The sequence below is a fragment of the Felis catus genome, chromosome B4, assembly GCF_018350175.1.
Source record: "Felis catus isolate Fca126 chromosome B4, F.catus_Fca126_mat1.0, whole genome shotgun sequence".
Classification (NCBI taxonomy): domain Eukaryota; kingdom Metazoa; phylum Chordata; class Mammalia; order Carnivora; family Felidae; genus Felis; species Felis catus.
The window spans coordinates 26,730,940-26,747,188 of NC_058374.1; the positions used below are offsets into that span (position 1 = coordinate 26,730,940).

The 16,249-nt window shown below is 35.5% G+C and overlaps 1 protein-coding gene across 11 annotated transcripts in view; it reads left to right on the forward strand.

Annotated features, from left to right (window-relative positions):
- The window catches only part of WAC (WW domain containing adaptor with coiled-coil), an 87,801-nt gene that overhangs the window by 65,308 nt on the left and 6,244 nt on the right, over window positions 1-16,249 (forward strand). For 7 of the 11 annotated variants that reach the window (XM_023256485.2, XM_023256486.2, XM_023256484.2 and 4 more), the window contains 5 exons: window positions 8,531-8,800; window positions 10,223-10,345; window positions 11,270-11,418; window positions 14,154-14,272; window positions 15,763-15,949. In XM_023256485.2, the coding sequence (XP_023112253.1) occupies window positions 8,531-8,800; window positions 10,223-10,345; window positions 11,270-11,418; window positions 14,154-14,272; window positions 15,763-15,949 (848 nt within the window). The remainder of the gene's footprint in view (window positions 1-8,530; window positions 8,801-10,222; window positions 10,346-11,269; window positions 11,419-14,153; window positions 14,273-15,762; window positions 15,950-16,249) is intronic. The other 4 variants (XM_023256488.2, XM_023256489.2, XM_023256482.2 and 1 more) reach the window with 1 other exon arrangement.

Consider the following 16,249-nt stretch of genomic DNA (forward strand, 5'->3'; position numbering starts at 1 on the left):
CGTTTTATAGGGAACAATCCTGGTGTTCAGTAGAGTGAAACAAGGTCGTGTATCTTCTTTTAGATCTGTATCTGTTGCTAGGGTAACATTTGAACATCTACTGGCAAGATTACTCTCCTGAACAACCGTATAACAAAGTAACAGAGATAGTGATGTGCTTAAAAACCTAAAATTTGATTTTTATCGGTTGGTACCCCATTGACCATTCTAAATCGGTCCTAACTCTGCCCTCCCTTCTGGATTTGTGACATGACAAAATGGGCAAGAGACCTTTGCTTTGGCCAAATAACTGCCAGTCCAGAGGAGTTTAATGACCTTAATTATGAAGTTTCTTATTTAGTAATATAGAGTTTTGATTTATTAGCGTAGATAAGCTTGAAAAGTAAAGCAAAATGGCCACAGAAGCAGATCTATTCAGTGATTTACAAGATCGCTTTTAGGAGATTAGCATATCTAACCATTTACTTGGTTCCACACTCTTAATCTAATGGGAGGGGAGATTAGTCCTTCATTAACATGAGGTGTGAGTTAGTCACTTGGAATAAATTTCCCTTTTGTGTTTTGATGGTATCTGTAGTCAGTGTGAAACCTGAATGAACCTGAAGACTTCAGTTGGTCATTAACCAGCTGTAGCGGGCCACCTTCAGCCCTGAGTTGCTTTGCTTTATAATAATTTTTAGGATTAATAACTATTCATAAAAATTAATAAGACTGGTCATAGAGTTACTCAAATTTTGTTGAATAACTGAATACATTAGTGGAAGAATTTAGTCTGTTTTAATCAATAAGTTTAAAATGATGTTAGTCAACCTAAGATGGCACTTTGAACAGTGGGGCAGGACAAATGCAGTACCTGTGATGAAAGAATATTAGAAAATACAGTTTTAATTCGAGAGGTAGGGGAGGACTTTTTAAATCAAGACCCAAAATGCATTTGCCTTTGAAAAAAATGTTGATAGATTTGAACACATAAGACAAATGAGCAATGGATATGAACAGGCAATTATAGAAGAGGAATTTAAAATTGCCAGCCTTGGCTTACAGTTATAAAAAATTAACTTAATGGATCAGAGACCTTAAACCTAGGAGCTAAAACTATAAAACTCTCAGAAGAAAACAGGTGAAAATCTTTAGGACATTGGATTTGGTGGTGATTTCTTAACTATGACACAAAAAGCACAGGCAACAAAATAAAATAAATTGGACTTCATCAAAATGAAAAACTTGTGCATCAGAGGACACTCTAGAGTGAAAAGACAACCCACAGGATGAGAGGAAGTAAATTGTAAATCATATGTCTGATACAGAATTAATGTCCAGAATATATGAAATCCTGTAACTGAACAATTAAATGAAACAACTTGGTTCAAATATGGGCAAAGGATTTGAATAGACGTTTCTCCAAGGAAGATGTTCTAGTGGCCAGTCAGTAAGCTGAAAAGGCATTCAGCACAGTGAAATACATAGTTCACACCCATAGGATGACTACTATAAAAACAGCAATGAAAATAAGTGTTTTTGAGGATGTGGAAAAAATGAGACCCCCATGTACATTTCCTGTAAGATTGCAAAATGATGCAGCTCCTTTGGGATACAGTGTTTCCTCAAAAAAACAAAACCTGGAATTACCGTTGGATCAGCCAATTCTGTGCTTAGGTACATAGCCAAGAGAAGTGAAAGGGAATCAAACAGGTATTAATACATGGACGTTGTTCTTACCAGTATTCTTTACAGTAGCCAAAAGGTGGAAACAGTCCAAGTGTCCATCAGCTGAAACAGAATAAACAAAACGTGTGACACATGCAGTGTTACCCTGAAAAAGGAAGGAATTTATGACACATGCTGCAACATGGATGAACCTTGAAGACCTTATGCTAAGTGAAATAAGCCAGACCCAAAAGGACAAATACTTGTGATTCCGCTTCTGTGTGGTACTCAGAGTGAGCAAATTCAGAGACAGAAAGTAGAATAGTGACTTCTAGGGAGCAGGATGGTGAGGAATCCTTGTTTAATTGGTTACAGAATTTCTGTTTGTAGAGATGGAAAAGTTCTAGAGATGAATAGTGGTGATGTTTACATTGCACAACAATGTATATACTTAATGCCACTGAATTGTAAACCTAGAAATGGTTAAAGTGGTAAATTTTATATTGTATGTATTTTAACAGCATAAAAATTTTCAAGAGAAAGCTTTGTCAGTACAAATTGGAGAGTAAAATGAGATTTTTGCATCCTTAAGATTAGTGACAGTTAACAGTTGAATGTGGGGAAGCAAAATCGGTAGGAATATATAAGTTGGTTATTGCAGGAGTCATTTTAATAAAATCTGTTAAAAGTTTTAAAATGTTTATCCTTCATATCTGTTAGCCTAAAGATTTTCTCAGTTGAATAAAAAAGCAAGTAGCAAAAATATATCCTAATATATTTCACATCAACACCATACTTAAGTACCTTAGTGGATGGATAGATGATTTAAAGTATTCATGAGTTATCAAAGTAAAAATAAATGAAAGTCACAGATTATATTGCTGTCAACAAGCTACTTTACAGTTTTGTTTTGTTTTCTTATTCTACTACGCTTGAATACTTTGTTTCCTTTGCAACTTTTCCATGTTGTAATTTTCAGTGTCACACCACTACTACAAAATAGGACAAAACAGACTGCCCTTGTTGCATCGGTGGTTTGTGCTTGTTCGCATGTCCTGGTGGAGCGGCATTACAGCAACTGTCCAGACATCATAGGAGATTAATGTTTAGAAATGCGATATAGTATTTACTCTTTAAGTGCTGTATCTGTTTAGATCTTACTGTGTAGTTCAAAAAGGAATTACTTGGCATACCAGAAAAATGTAGGTCAGAAATAGATTTTGACTTTGGTTTATGCTCTTGGATATTTTGAATGGGTGCCTAGAATTAGAAGAGGTGAATGTTACTTTTAACCTTAACAACTCAGAGTGTAGTAACAGATTTCTGTGATTTGTATGTGCAGTTTAGTCTTTAGTAGGTTTCGCCCCCTACTGGTAAGCGTTGGAAATATAAATGAATAATTCATAGTTACAGGCATAAAGGGAAAGAAAAAGGTTTTGTCAATGCATATATACAGAAGTTAAAATCAGAGGATAACATACTTATTTTAAGGCTCATATTAAAGTGAATAATTGGTTAGAGATCTGTAAATCATAGAAATATCAGATGGGAAAGTGACTTAATTTATTTAAGTTTAAAACAGCTTTGGGAAGAGACTAAAAAAACGCTCAAAGGAACCTAGGTTGGTTTGAATGCTTGGGAAAGTTTGCTTTTAAAGGAATGAGACTAGAGGCTGATATTCTTTAAAAGTGAAAGCCTATAGGAATGGCTTTGTAATGCAAAATAGTTTTTATTTATGTTTGATACACACTTGTAATGAGCATGTTATTAAGTATATCAGCCTTACTTCCTAACAGATTAGATTCCAGATTAAAAGGTCTCATAGAAATGTTAATTACAACTAAATACCTGAGGGCACCTGGCTGGCTCAGTTGGAAGAGCTTGCAATTCTTGATCTCAGGGTTGTAAGTTCAAGCCCTAAATGAGGTGTAGAGATTATTTAAATAAAACTTAAGAAAATTAAACGTCTATATAGAAAAAACTATATTTGATGACTGTTCCAAATAGTTTTGTTTCCTTTCTTATATTTTTTTTAAAAAAGGGATTGAGTATAAGATATTTTTGAGAGACACAGAGAGAGTGCGCACGAGAGAGAGAGAGAATCCCAGGAGGGGCAGAGGGAGACAGAGAGAGAAAGAGAAGTGGGGCTTGTGTTCCTTCTACCTGAAGGGGAACGTGAGCTCACACCATGTGGGACTCAAACTCATGAACTGTGAGATCATGACCTGAACTGAAGTCCGATGCTTAACGACTGAGCCAGCCTGGTGCCCAAATGTAAGATTATTTAAAATAAGTTTAAATAAGTTAAATTTATCTCTAAGACTGTATACTGTTAATCCCTGTTTTGAAAATAGCATAAAGTAAGCCGTTAATTGGCTGTTTGGAGACCTTAGGCTTTCCACCCCATTATCATAAGTTCTACACCTGGAGGTTAAGAGGGAGAGGGAGAGCACATGTATGTGGACCTGGGCCTTAATGACAGAATCAGGCACCCATTCAACAAATACTTGTTGATGCCATCTTGTTGCCAAGTCCTATTTTTGTACCAGGGCTACAGAAGGTAAATACAACAAAATTCCTCTCTTGAAGGAGTTCAAGTTCTAATAGGAGGGAAACATAAAGATAATAAACTATATAATAGAAGATGCTGAGTAATATGATAGATCTGTGTTAGGACAGTCAGAACTCAGAGGAAAGGTACCCAACCAATACCTTTTGTGATATTTAAAAAAAATTTTTTTTAATGTTTATTTTAGAGAGAGAGAGAGAGAGAGAGAGAGACAGAGCACGAGTGGGGGAGGAGCAGAGAGAGAGGGAGACACAGAGTCAGAAGCAGGCTCCAGGCTCTGAGCTGTTAGCACAGAGCCAGACGTGGGGCCCAAACTCACGAACCACAAGATCATGACCTGAGCTGAAGTCAGACGCCCCACCTTTTGTGATATTTTAATGATAAAACTAAGACTGCCTTTTGGGGTAGCATATTTATATTAATAAGCTCCATTATTTTCAGTTATACATGTAGATTGAGGCAACTAATATTTTAAATGTATAACGTAACATGCTTTGGAAGGGCGTTTGTATGGGTATGTGTCTTAGGGTGGAGCTATTATTTAAAATAGCTTGGAAATATTTATATGAGGAATCTAAAAATATAAAACCAAGCTTATAGATACAGAGACCAGATTGGTAGTTGCCAGGGGGGAAATGAGTAAAGGAAGTCAAAAGGTATAAACTTCCAGTTATAAAATGGAAGCATGGGGACAATAATGTGTAACATGGCAACTATAGTTATTAATACAGTTAATATTTGAAAGTTGTGCATATTTGAAAGTTGCCAAGACAATCAATCTTGAAAGTTCTCATCACAAGAAAAATAATGTGATCATTTCACAATATATATGGATAAAGATTGTTGAACACCTGAAACTAATACAGTATTGTATGTCAGTTATACTTCAATTAAAAAAAAACAATCGTATACTGAAGACCTGCCTTGAAAAAAAAGATTTAGTTTCCCTGTCTTGCATCTTATCCTTAACTCTATTCACTCCTGTATGTTTGTGGTATGCTTTTTTATTTTGTTTTGCTTTTGTTTCCTTTGGTTTTTAAAGTTAAAAGGAACCTCGGAAGTTCTCTATTTTTTCAAAATCAGCAAGGATGTCAGAATCACCCATAGAATTCTCACAAGTTCAACATATGCTCGGGCCTCTTCAGGTTCAGTAGGAGTGGAGTCCAAGTATCTAGGTTTTTGTTTTTGTTTTGTTTTAATTTTGTTTCAGCTTTATAGATGATTCTGATCAGCATTTTGTTGAAAACTAATATTCAAAATCAAACCTTTTAATAGAAAAATCCTGGCCTTTCGATCGAGATGTTACTTGTTTAAGGGTCTCATAGGTATTTAGTAGTACCAGCTAGTTTTATACTGCTCATCAGTAATCTTCCACAAAACTTCAAAAGAAATTTATTCTTATGGTAAATAAACATTAAAACTAGGAGGTAAGGATATTTAGGTTTTGTTACTTTATTTCTTTACAGTGATGTGTATTAGTTTTCTATCTTGGGAGTGTTTCCTTTTCTTGGATTAAAGGGTAACACTGAAAAGTTTTTAAGTTGTGTTGATTTTTTAAAGTCTGGATAGATTTAACAGCATCAAAATACAGTTGGAGACCGTTTTTACCTTCTTTAGTCATAATATCACTGTTCACGAGTTCGAGCCCTGCCTTAGGCTCTGTGCTGACAGCTCAGAGCCTGGAGCCTGCTTCGGATTCTGTGTCTGCCTCTCCTTGTGTCTCTTTCTCTTTCTCAAAAACAAATAAACATTAAAAACATTCTTTAAACATTAACCAGGAATGGCCCTAAGGGGGGTGTACCTGGGTGGCTTAGTTGGTTTAAGATCCTACTCTAGATTTCAGCTCAGGTCATGATCTCAGGGTTGTGAGATCCTGCCCCTTGTTGGGCTCCCTAATGACCTGGAGTCTGCTTGGGATTCTCTCTCCCCTCTCTTTCTGTGCCTCCCACGCTCTCACATGTGCTTGTTCATGGGCCCTCTCTCTCAAACTTAAAAAAAAAAAAAAAAAAAATTTGCCCCTCAGCAATATGTTGACTAAGCTGACCCTTGTGGAATATGATCTGGAGAAAACTGTTACTATAGTCTTTACCCCAGAAAATGTAATAACTGACAGCATGTTTTCACAGAGAAAACCTTACTTCATTCAAGTTTCTGTATATTTGTGAATCCAGAACAGCAGGGTTAGACATGATAAGCGGTCTGCTAGGCTTAATAACCCTCCTTTAGAATGTGTGCCTTACAAAAATTAAAATGTCTTATACTTTATGAATTGGTCGTAGTTGATCAGCATAGCCTTGAAATGTATTTATAGCAGCTATGAGGTCCATACTTGAGAGAGCTATTGCCCCTGGTTTTGTTTTACTATTACAGTGGTGGTGTAAAAAGGCTGATAGAGGAGTCCCTTTTCAGTAAGTTTGCTAGTAATTCCCAGCTTCTTTGGGGACATGAAGATTAAAGAATGTTTAGTTCTAAGAATTGGAAATGAGGATTTACAGTTACTAGGTAGCAGTGTAATATTCCTGAAACTTTTATGCCTCGTAATAGTCTTAATTTGGGTTGTACAATGTATATATGAACTTGAAAATCATCTTCAAGAAATGGGTGTGTATGGGAAACTAAAGATACTTAAGCAAATCTTCATATTTAGTCTTTAGGCCAGTATTGTAAGAGCGTGTATGAGTATCTTGAATAGTTGAGTCTTAATGTTTTTTACCCAGATATCCTCTAACTCATTTTTTCATCCATTAAAGTTACTGTATTAGTAAAATTCCATGATATGAAAATAGTTTATGTTCATCTTTCTGTTGGTAGACATTTAGTTTGTTTCTAGTTTTGTGCTAAAATGAAAACAAGCATAGTACTGTTATAAATATTGTTGAATATTTCTCCCAATTTACATACATCAGTTTCTCTTAAGGGTATTCTACCTAAAGGGAATTACTGAGTCATCAAGTGTGTGCATCTCCACATTTCCTAGATAATTCCCAATTATTCTGCAGTGTGGGTACATCAATTTAGTGTCCATCAGAAATGTTCCTGTTACTCCTTTTCAACATTTGATATTGTCAGATTTTCAAATTTTTGTCAATCTGGTAAGCATAAAAGGATATCCTGTTGATTTGCATTTTCCTGAATATCAGTGAAGTTGATTACCCCGTGTTTTCTAAAGCCATTCAAGTTTCTTCTGTAAAATGTCTTTTTATTTCAGGTCTTCTGTTCATTTTTCTATCATGTGTTTCTTTCTTGATTTCTAGGTAAAGTACTTCGGTTATCAATACTTTGAATGTAATTGGTTTGTTTTTTGTAATTTTCTGTATCTAGATCTCAAAGATACTTTCCTATTTTCCTTTACTAGTTCTAAAGACTTAAATATGTATACAGAAGCTTGATCTTCCTTAAATTGGTTTTGTTTTAAATGTAAGTTTTTATACTGGCAAGACACATCTCACTAGCTGTGTTTTTTTTCTTCACGAATTTTGTGGCTGTACCAGCCCTTGTCTTTTTTAAGTAAGTTAATAGAATCAGGTTGTCAAATGCTGCTAAAAATGCTATTGGGGTTTTGACTGCAATTACGTTGAATCTATGTACATAATTTTCATGGACTGCTTTCAAATGATGATAATTTTCCATGAATGTTTTATATTTTTTTTGTGTGTTTATTTTTAAATACTGAATATAGTGTACTGGGATCCTTTTTATTGCCCACAGTTTAAATGCTACAAATAGAAATAGCTAGTTGCCTTATATATTATAAAAGTATGTAATCGTAAAACTCAATTGTCAAGTATAAAAGTTCAAAGTAGAGAGTCTCATTCATCTGTCCTTCGCCTATTCTGGAGGTGCTCATCATGGTGCCAATCTTGATTTGTATTCAGGCCATTGTGTTTATTAGGAGGGTTGTTACTGTGGTCATAAACATTTTCATCTTAAATTAAGTTCAGGAGAATTGTCCGTTTATCCTAATGGAAGCTTATTTAACAGTGTAGTTAATTCATAACTCTTTGAAACAGCATTACCAGTAAACAGAGCATGGTACTTTCAGAATCAGACATGAATGTGGTTGAATCACTGCTTTATACCAGGTGTTGTGATTTCAAGCAAGTTCCATAATCTCTCTTTTTCAGTTTTCTCATCTATGAAGTTGGGATATAAAAATGCCCTCCCTCATTATTCTAATCAGTCAAATATTTACTGAGCCCCCTCTGTGCTACCTTGGAAAGATTAAATGAGGTTACTTGAGTTAGGTGTTTGACGCAGGAAAGTTGTTTTTTTGCTGTCGGTTCCAGTTTTCTCTATTCAAGTAACTTTTTTCAGCCTTGTTATCTCCTTTTTACCCAGAGTCTACGCCAGGAGACAAATCTGTATCACATTCTTGCACAACTCCTTCCACATCTTCTGCCTCTGGACTGAATCCCACGTCTGCACCTCCAACATCAGCTTCAGCAATCCCGGTTTCTCCTGTTCCACAGTCCCCAATACCTCCATTACTCCAGGACCCAAACCTTCTTAGACAGTTGCTTCCTGCTTTGCAAGCCACACTGCAACTTAATAATTCTAATGTGGACATATCCAAAATAAATGAAGGTAAATTTTCATAGTCAAAACTTTTTAAAAATTCATTTGCATTGGTCTTTGTTTCATTTTGAAATTCACATTTGAACTTCATTTGCTGGGATTTATATCCCCCATAATCCAAGACCTTTGGTATTGTAATTGCATTAGCAATGTTTGGATTTTTTCTGTATATTATTTAAGACTTGCTGTGTACCTGGTAGTTAGTGGAGATGAGCTGTTCTGTGTTTGCGTAATGTGTATGGTGAGGTTTTTTTTTTTTTTTTTTTTTTTTTTAAGTAAAAACAGCATTTCCAAAAGCTGATATGAAAATACTTGAATTCTAGAATTTCAAAAAAATTCTTGAATTTCAAAAAAACCTCTTGTATAGGAGTACATTATTTGGGATATTAAGCTAATTAATAAAAGTAGGAATTCAGGTAGTTCCTTATAATACTTGAAAAAAATTTGAGGTGAGAAATAACATTTTTCTTGTTTTTCTAGTTAATTGCAATATTCCAACTTTGCTTGTCAGCATGCTACTTAAAGTATTTAGGTAGTCACCTCAAAGAAGTCTGAATAAAAATGGATGTAGTTTTAATTCACAAACCATTCAAAGAGTCCTAAAGGCATTGCAAAATTTTCTGTTTAGAATAGTCAATTTTGACTTGTGTCCATTGTTGTCCCAGAATATATTTAATAGTAGTGTTAAGTGGTTAATTTCTTCCTTTATCTTAAACATGTAGCTATTTCAGGCTAGTTGGTCAATAATCTTCTGTCTTTATTGTACTTTTTTGTATTTTGATTTTATTGTGTGATAGGTAACTGTGTTATTAGGGATTTTGGGGCTTTTCAACAGTTTGAAGAAATGATAGCGTAAAAAAATGCCAACAATAAAAAATCTTGTATGTCGAAAATACATGGTATTCCTAAATTACCTAGCTTTTTAATGTCTGCCTTTAATATATGTGCTGCCGAAGTGAGCACAATGTCTGCCTTTAAATGATTGTTGGAGGGCGTATCAGTACAGGATTTGAATGGTCAGCTTGTTTAATAAAGCATTTGCATGAAATAGCTACCATTTATTTATCCAGTTAATTCCAAGTAACATACTGAGCACTTTAGCAGTGGTTGAATAGGTTTCTGGTTATATAATCAAATTCCCGGGAACATGCTTTACTGTTTTTATCAAGTCTTGGAGGAGTTTCTTTAATTGAACACCTAAATTTTAGTGTGAAGGAAACTACTGTTTTCCTTTGCTGTAAACTGATTAAGTTTCTTTTCCTCTGTCTTGTCATTTCACATTTCTAGATCCATTTTATTACTCCTATCTTCTAGAGTTCTAAGTTTGAAACACTGTAGTTTTCTGTGGGTTCTTTTGAGTTTTCAAGTTACTACTAATGCCATAAATGCTTCTGTGTTTTTATTTTAATTTAAGGTATAATATGTTTTTAGTTCTTACAGCAGCTGTGACACAAGCCTCATTGCAGTCTATAATTCATAAGTTTCTTACTGCTGGACCATCTGCTTTCAACATAACTTCTTTGATTTCTCAAGCTGCTCAGCTCTCTACACAAGGTATTCATATTCTTAGGTATCACGAGAATTGCATATTAACTTGGAGGAGGGTTTCATAGCAAATTTTTCTTTAGTCTTTGAAGAAGTTAGCTATAATAATGATTTGGGTTTTTTTTTAACACCAGTATATACAGTATTTTTACTTACTGATTCTTTTTGAGATGAGGCAAGCTTTGACATTTGTTTTGCAGTATTGCCATTAAACCTGTAATATATATTTAGTTCAGAATTTAAGTTGCCAGTGAAATATTTTACTCCAAAGCTAAATGTAAACTGATGCCCTCAATCTTTGTGAGACATTGAATGTATTTTAAGAGTTGACGTTTGGTTTCAGCTTTGATGGTAGATGGTTTTTGACCAGAGGATACAGAAATGCTCAAGTCTTGTCTTGAATCAGCCATTTCTCTTCTCTGTGGAGGCATTCAATGGAGAGGGACATACATAGGAAAAAAGAGAAGTGAAAGGGTCACTTTGACTTGTCCCCCGGCCCCAGTTCAAAAAATTGATAAACTGAGCAGGAATACTTGTTCTGAAATTGAAATGTAATAGTGAAAAGACTTCTATTCCTCTGGTTAGCCTCATGAAGCAGGAGATTCAGGGGGATAACCAGGCTTACGTGTAGAATAAGAAAGAGGAAATAAGGATGGTGAGGGTGCCTTCCCATGTAAGAACAGGTTCAGGCTTACCTTCTTGCTCCAGCCTAAGAAAGGGGTTAGGGGAGGCACACATTAGGTGTGCCTGTCTAATCCACGGCTAATGTAGTCCATGTGGCCCCAGTGAGTACTTCAGGTTCTTGACTTTCTCGGATAAGTGTTAAGTGTTCTCTTTGGGGGGCAAGGGGCCTGTGAAGAGATGGAAAGACCTCTTCACATACATTACAGAGGTTTTGGTTTCTTTGAAATTAACTGCTTCACTTTTTTACAGCCCAGCCATCTAATCAGTCTCCAATGTCTTTAACTTCTGATGCATCATCCCCAAGATCGTATGTGTCTCCAAGAATAAGCACACCTCAAACTAACACAGTCCCTATCAAACCTTTGATTAGTACTCCTCCTGTTTCATCACAGCCAAAGGTATGTCGCTTTTGAGGGAAATTTGGAAAAGAAACCACTCACTTTTGGAAAAACCAACTCTTAATGTTTTAGAATCTGTAGGGTCGAAAAAGCTCTCTTTGAGAATGTAGGCAGTGGTGGAATGAATGAGGGGTGAGAATAGATGCAGGTTAGACTTGGTAAACTGAGGGCTAGATTAGGGAATTTCATCTGTGCTTCCTCTTTACACACTGATTCTGTGCTCTTACTTGCTTTGGGATTTCTGACCTGGAGAGTGGGATAAAGAAGGATATGCTAATTGTCTTAATGTTTGTAGAATTGTTTAACTCTAAAAGGTAGGAGAGAACATGTTTTCCAGTGGCTCCTCCTACCCTATACTTTTATTTCAGAGATGAGTCTGTTTCTGTGCTGATGCCTTTAACGTATATATTTAACGTCACATGAGAATCAACGACTGTTTGCTTCATTTAATAGATAAGAAAACTAAGCCTTCAGTAAATCTAGTTTTTTGTGATGGACTCAGAATTTGAGACCTAGGTCTTTCTGAACACAGAACCCATTTTACTAAGCTATACTGCCTGTGTTTGTCCAGGAGAAATCTTCTCTAGATGGCTCCTCAGGGCACAGTTAGAAAGTTGCTGGTCTGTTCCTTTTGGAATATATTTAACAACAACAGTGCTGTACCCCAATTTTGTACTACATCATTTGAGTCTTGCCTACAGATTCATAAGTAAATCCCAGTCCATGCTCATTCTTGGCTTTGTAGTCCTACTACCAGCAACACATTAAGAGATTTGGAAGTTGGTATGTACAAATTGTATTTGTTTTTTCTTAATGGTAACTTTAGGAAATTCTTTTTAGTTGTTGTAAAAAGTGGGCTGTTTCAGTCCTTGATGCCAAGGAATTTTTTACTGAAATAAAATCATAAGCAGAAGCCTAAAAATAAAAGTGCCTTGATCCATAACTTGAAATTGATGGTAGGCCAGCTTAGGTCTTCCTGTTGGCTTATCCCTTCCTTTTTCAGTCCTTTATGCATGTTTTAAGGTCAATCTGGATTGAGTTTTTAAAATTCTGACTTAAACTTGTTAGTTTATTGTGCAGTTTCTTACTGTTTGCCTGTATTTTGATGGGAGAATTGTGAGTTTCAGCTAAAGAGACCTTATTCTTAGGCCTTATCCTTAGAGCTTAAAACTTAACTTCAGGGTGGTGTCTTAAGAGTATAATAAATGATGACTGAAAGGGAAGTAAGTGGTAGTGTTAGTTTTATAGTCAGTTATAAAATTAGCATTTCAAATCCCTTAAGCATATGGCTATCAATTTTTTGTATTCAAAAACTTTTTCGGGGTGCCTGGGTGGCTCAGTTGGTTAAGCGGTCGACTTCTGCTCGGGTCATGATCTCCCGGTTCATGAGTTCAGATTCTGTGTGTCCCTTTCTCTCTGACCCTCCCCCCCCCCCCCCCCCCCCGCGCGCGCTTTCGCTTTCTCTCTCTCTCTCTCTCTCTCTCTCTCTCTCTCAGAAATAAACATTAAAACAAAATTAAAAAAAAAAAACTTTCAAGTTTTTTTTTTTTTTTTAAGTGGACATTTGGTATTCTATAGATCTTCTAAAAATGGTCTTTATAAAAGGACATGTTCTTTTACATTCAGAAGTTTACCAGGCTATCCACAGATTTGTTTTGGAGAAAATTAATCAAAAAAAGAAAAGAAAAAAATAACTGCTATCGGAGGATGTGACTTAATCACAAATGGCTGTTGTTGCCTTTGCGCCTTAATTTGGGGCTTATGTTTAAAACTACTTGTTTTCCCTCTCAGTGGCATCTGAACCTGCCTAGTATATATATCGCCACTGACAATTACGGACCTCTTCTTGTTCCACCTCTACAGGGTAACATCTCTTTGACGACCACTCCAGTTGAATTTTGCATGGGCCATACCTATACCAATATATAGGCCAATCTATACATTCTCTGCACATGTCGTTGAAATTTGAGCCAGCTGTATTTATGTGATGTGTTAACATTAATTTTTCTTGATCTGTGAGTCGCAGTAAATCAGAAAAGTTATTTTAGCATATTGGAAAGAAAACTTTCCACGACAGTAGGCACAACATTAGGAGAACTAGTTTCTTAGACTGTTGTGCTAAGAAAGTAGTCTTTTTTTAAATAATTTTTTTAAATGTTTATTTATTTTTGAGAGAGAGGAGGGGGAAGGAGCAGAGAGAGAGAGCGGGGGAGACAGAATCCAAAGGAGGCTCCAGGCTCCGAGCTGTCAGCACCGAGCCTGATGCGGGACTCGAACTGACGAACCGCAAGATCATGACCTGAGCCGAAGTTGGACACTAAATCAAATGAACCCCCAGGCACCCAGAAAGTAGTCTTAACGGCCTTGGGCCGTTTTATGAAGAAATTAGATCCTAGTCTCAAAACTTGACTGTCTTCTAACTACATGAACTTGGGGAACTTACTTGATTTCACTTCTTTAAATCTCTAGATTTTTCACAGTTCAAGATTTTTCAACCAGATTTGGAGGGGTGTGTGGATTTGGGGGCCTTAAATTACCATGATTTATACTATTAAATATGTCTGTATCGCTAATACTAATTTTATTATGAAACAGAATTAGGACAATTTGTGTTAAATTACTAAAGAATAGAAATAATAGGTACTTTTCATTGATAGTACTTTTGCTTTTATTTAGTTTCCATGGTATTTGTCTTATGTGATAGAAGGATATCTCACCAGATTTTGACATTTCAGGTTAGTACTCCAGTAGTTAAGCAAGGACCGGTTTCACAATCGGCCACACAGCAGCCTGTAACTGCTGACAAGCAGCAAGGTCATGAACCTGTCTCTCCTCGAAGTCTTCAGCGCTCAAAGTAAGTTGATAGGTGTTGAAACATTTTTTCCTTAATATTGCATGCTGCATTGTTTGAATATTATAAATATATGTGTGTAATAGAACTTGATCTTGGAAGAATCCATGGATAGCCTTTGTTTTGTGCATTATAAGATTTATAAAGGGAAATCTTATTATAACTAGGTGATTTATCTCTAGTAGTGAAGCTGGGTTATTCTTAAAGAAAGTGATTCCTTTCTTTAGAATTTTACTTAGTGGAATATGATGGGATTAACAATATGTGATACTTGTATAAAGAGGGCACATGAGTGTTAATACTTTACTTGTTGGAAATGACATCATTTTTAACCTCATAGCAGTTTTAGATTTTGAGTGTATTGACGAAGCCAAAAATGTTACATCTAAGACTTGGGCCAGTATTTATTTCCCAACTGGTCTGTGTCAGGTTTTCCTGATAGCTTTAACTCTGACCCCTATGTGGATTGCTTGTCAGATAGGGCTGTGTTGTGTTGTCACTTTCTTTGTTAATTAACAAATACGACTTTAAATGATTTTCATTTGATTGATTTTCCTATTTTTATTTCTTGCTATGAGGTGGCAAAATAATTCAACTGTTGTTTTTATTGTTGTTTTCTAAACAAGCATTTCAGAACTTATACATCCAAATGAGAGTTGTTCCCTTCAAAATAATCACCTTGGGAAGCTGTCTTCTTACTCCAGCAATGTTGCCATTGCTCAGAACATTTTTGGGAAACTCTTCTTTTAAATTGTCTTTAGAGGCGGCAGTATTATTTTAAATATCCTCAGTGATGAAAACTCTTCATCCTTTGGGAGATTTAGTTTTTGGAAATAACTGAAATTCATTCAGAGCCAAGTCTGGTGAAGCAGGTAGGAAATCAACTTGGGTGATTAAATTTTTGGTTCTCACCACCATATCCCCAAACCCTAGCCCAAACCATACAGTTTTAAAAGAAGATAACCAATCTCAGAGTGTTACTTTTTTGGTCTTATTTTGCCACTAAACTCCTTCATTGCTCTCCAATAAAATGCCTGTATTTTGCTTCACATTATCTACCCTCTGATTCAGTATTTCATTCTGATGTTAAGCAAAGGCAATAGATTTTTTTCCCCTCCATATCTACATGTATGTAAAATAGAATATTCAGTTGTTCCTTGTATCTACAACGGTTAAAACTGGACCGTTTCTAACATTCTTATTAGTGTCTCTGGTATACGAAATCAACAGTTTCTGTTGTCAAATTTAGAGAGCAGTGGTAGTTTAAATTTAACTGACATTAGTGTTAAAAGGGCTCTTTTTCCCCCCTAAAGTGTGGAGAGGAATACACGATATAAATACAGTTTGGATTTTAAATTCTATTTATTTGATGTTCAAATAACAAATTTTTCTTAGGAATTTGGATATCTTTAAATTAATAGAAGGTATTGACACTTTCTAGGATACCTACTTTTTTAAACATACTACACATTCAACTTTGTTTTCTCTTCCAGTAGCCAGAGAAGTCCATCACCTGGTCCAAATCATACTTCTAGTAGTAATGCATCAAATGCAACAGTTGTACCACAGAATTCATCTGCTCGACCTACATGTTCATTAACACCTACGCTAGCAGCACACTTCAATGAAAATCTCATAAAACATGTTCAAGGATGGCCTGCAGATCATGCAGAGAAGCAGGTATGTTACATGATTCACAGAAGATGTTTTACCTTTGGGTGAGTGACGAAAATACAACTTCTACTTTTAGAAAATCTAATCCAAATCACTGAATGTAAGCTACATTTTAAAATAACTCATTTCTAATTAGATTGTCTGTAGTCATTTTATGAAATATTTGATAAATAACTATAGGGTATTTATGAGGTGACTTTTTATCCTATTGAAATAATTACTGTTACAGCTACCGTTATCAAATACTCAGCACTTAGCACCTGTGCTGAGTCCTTTATTTTCTCCACTTCTCAAAACTGTTAACCA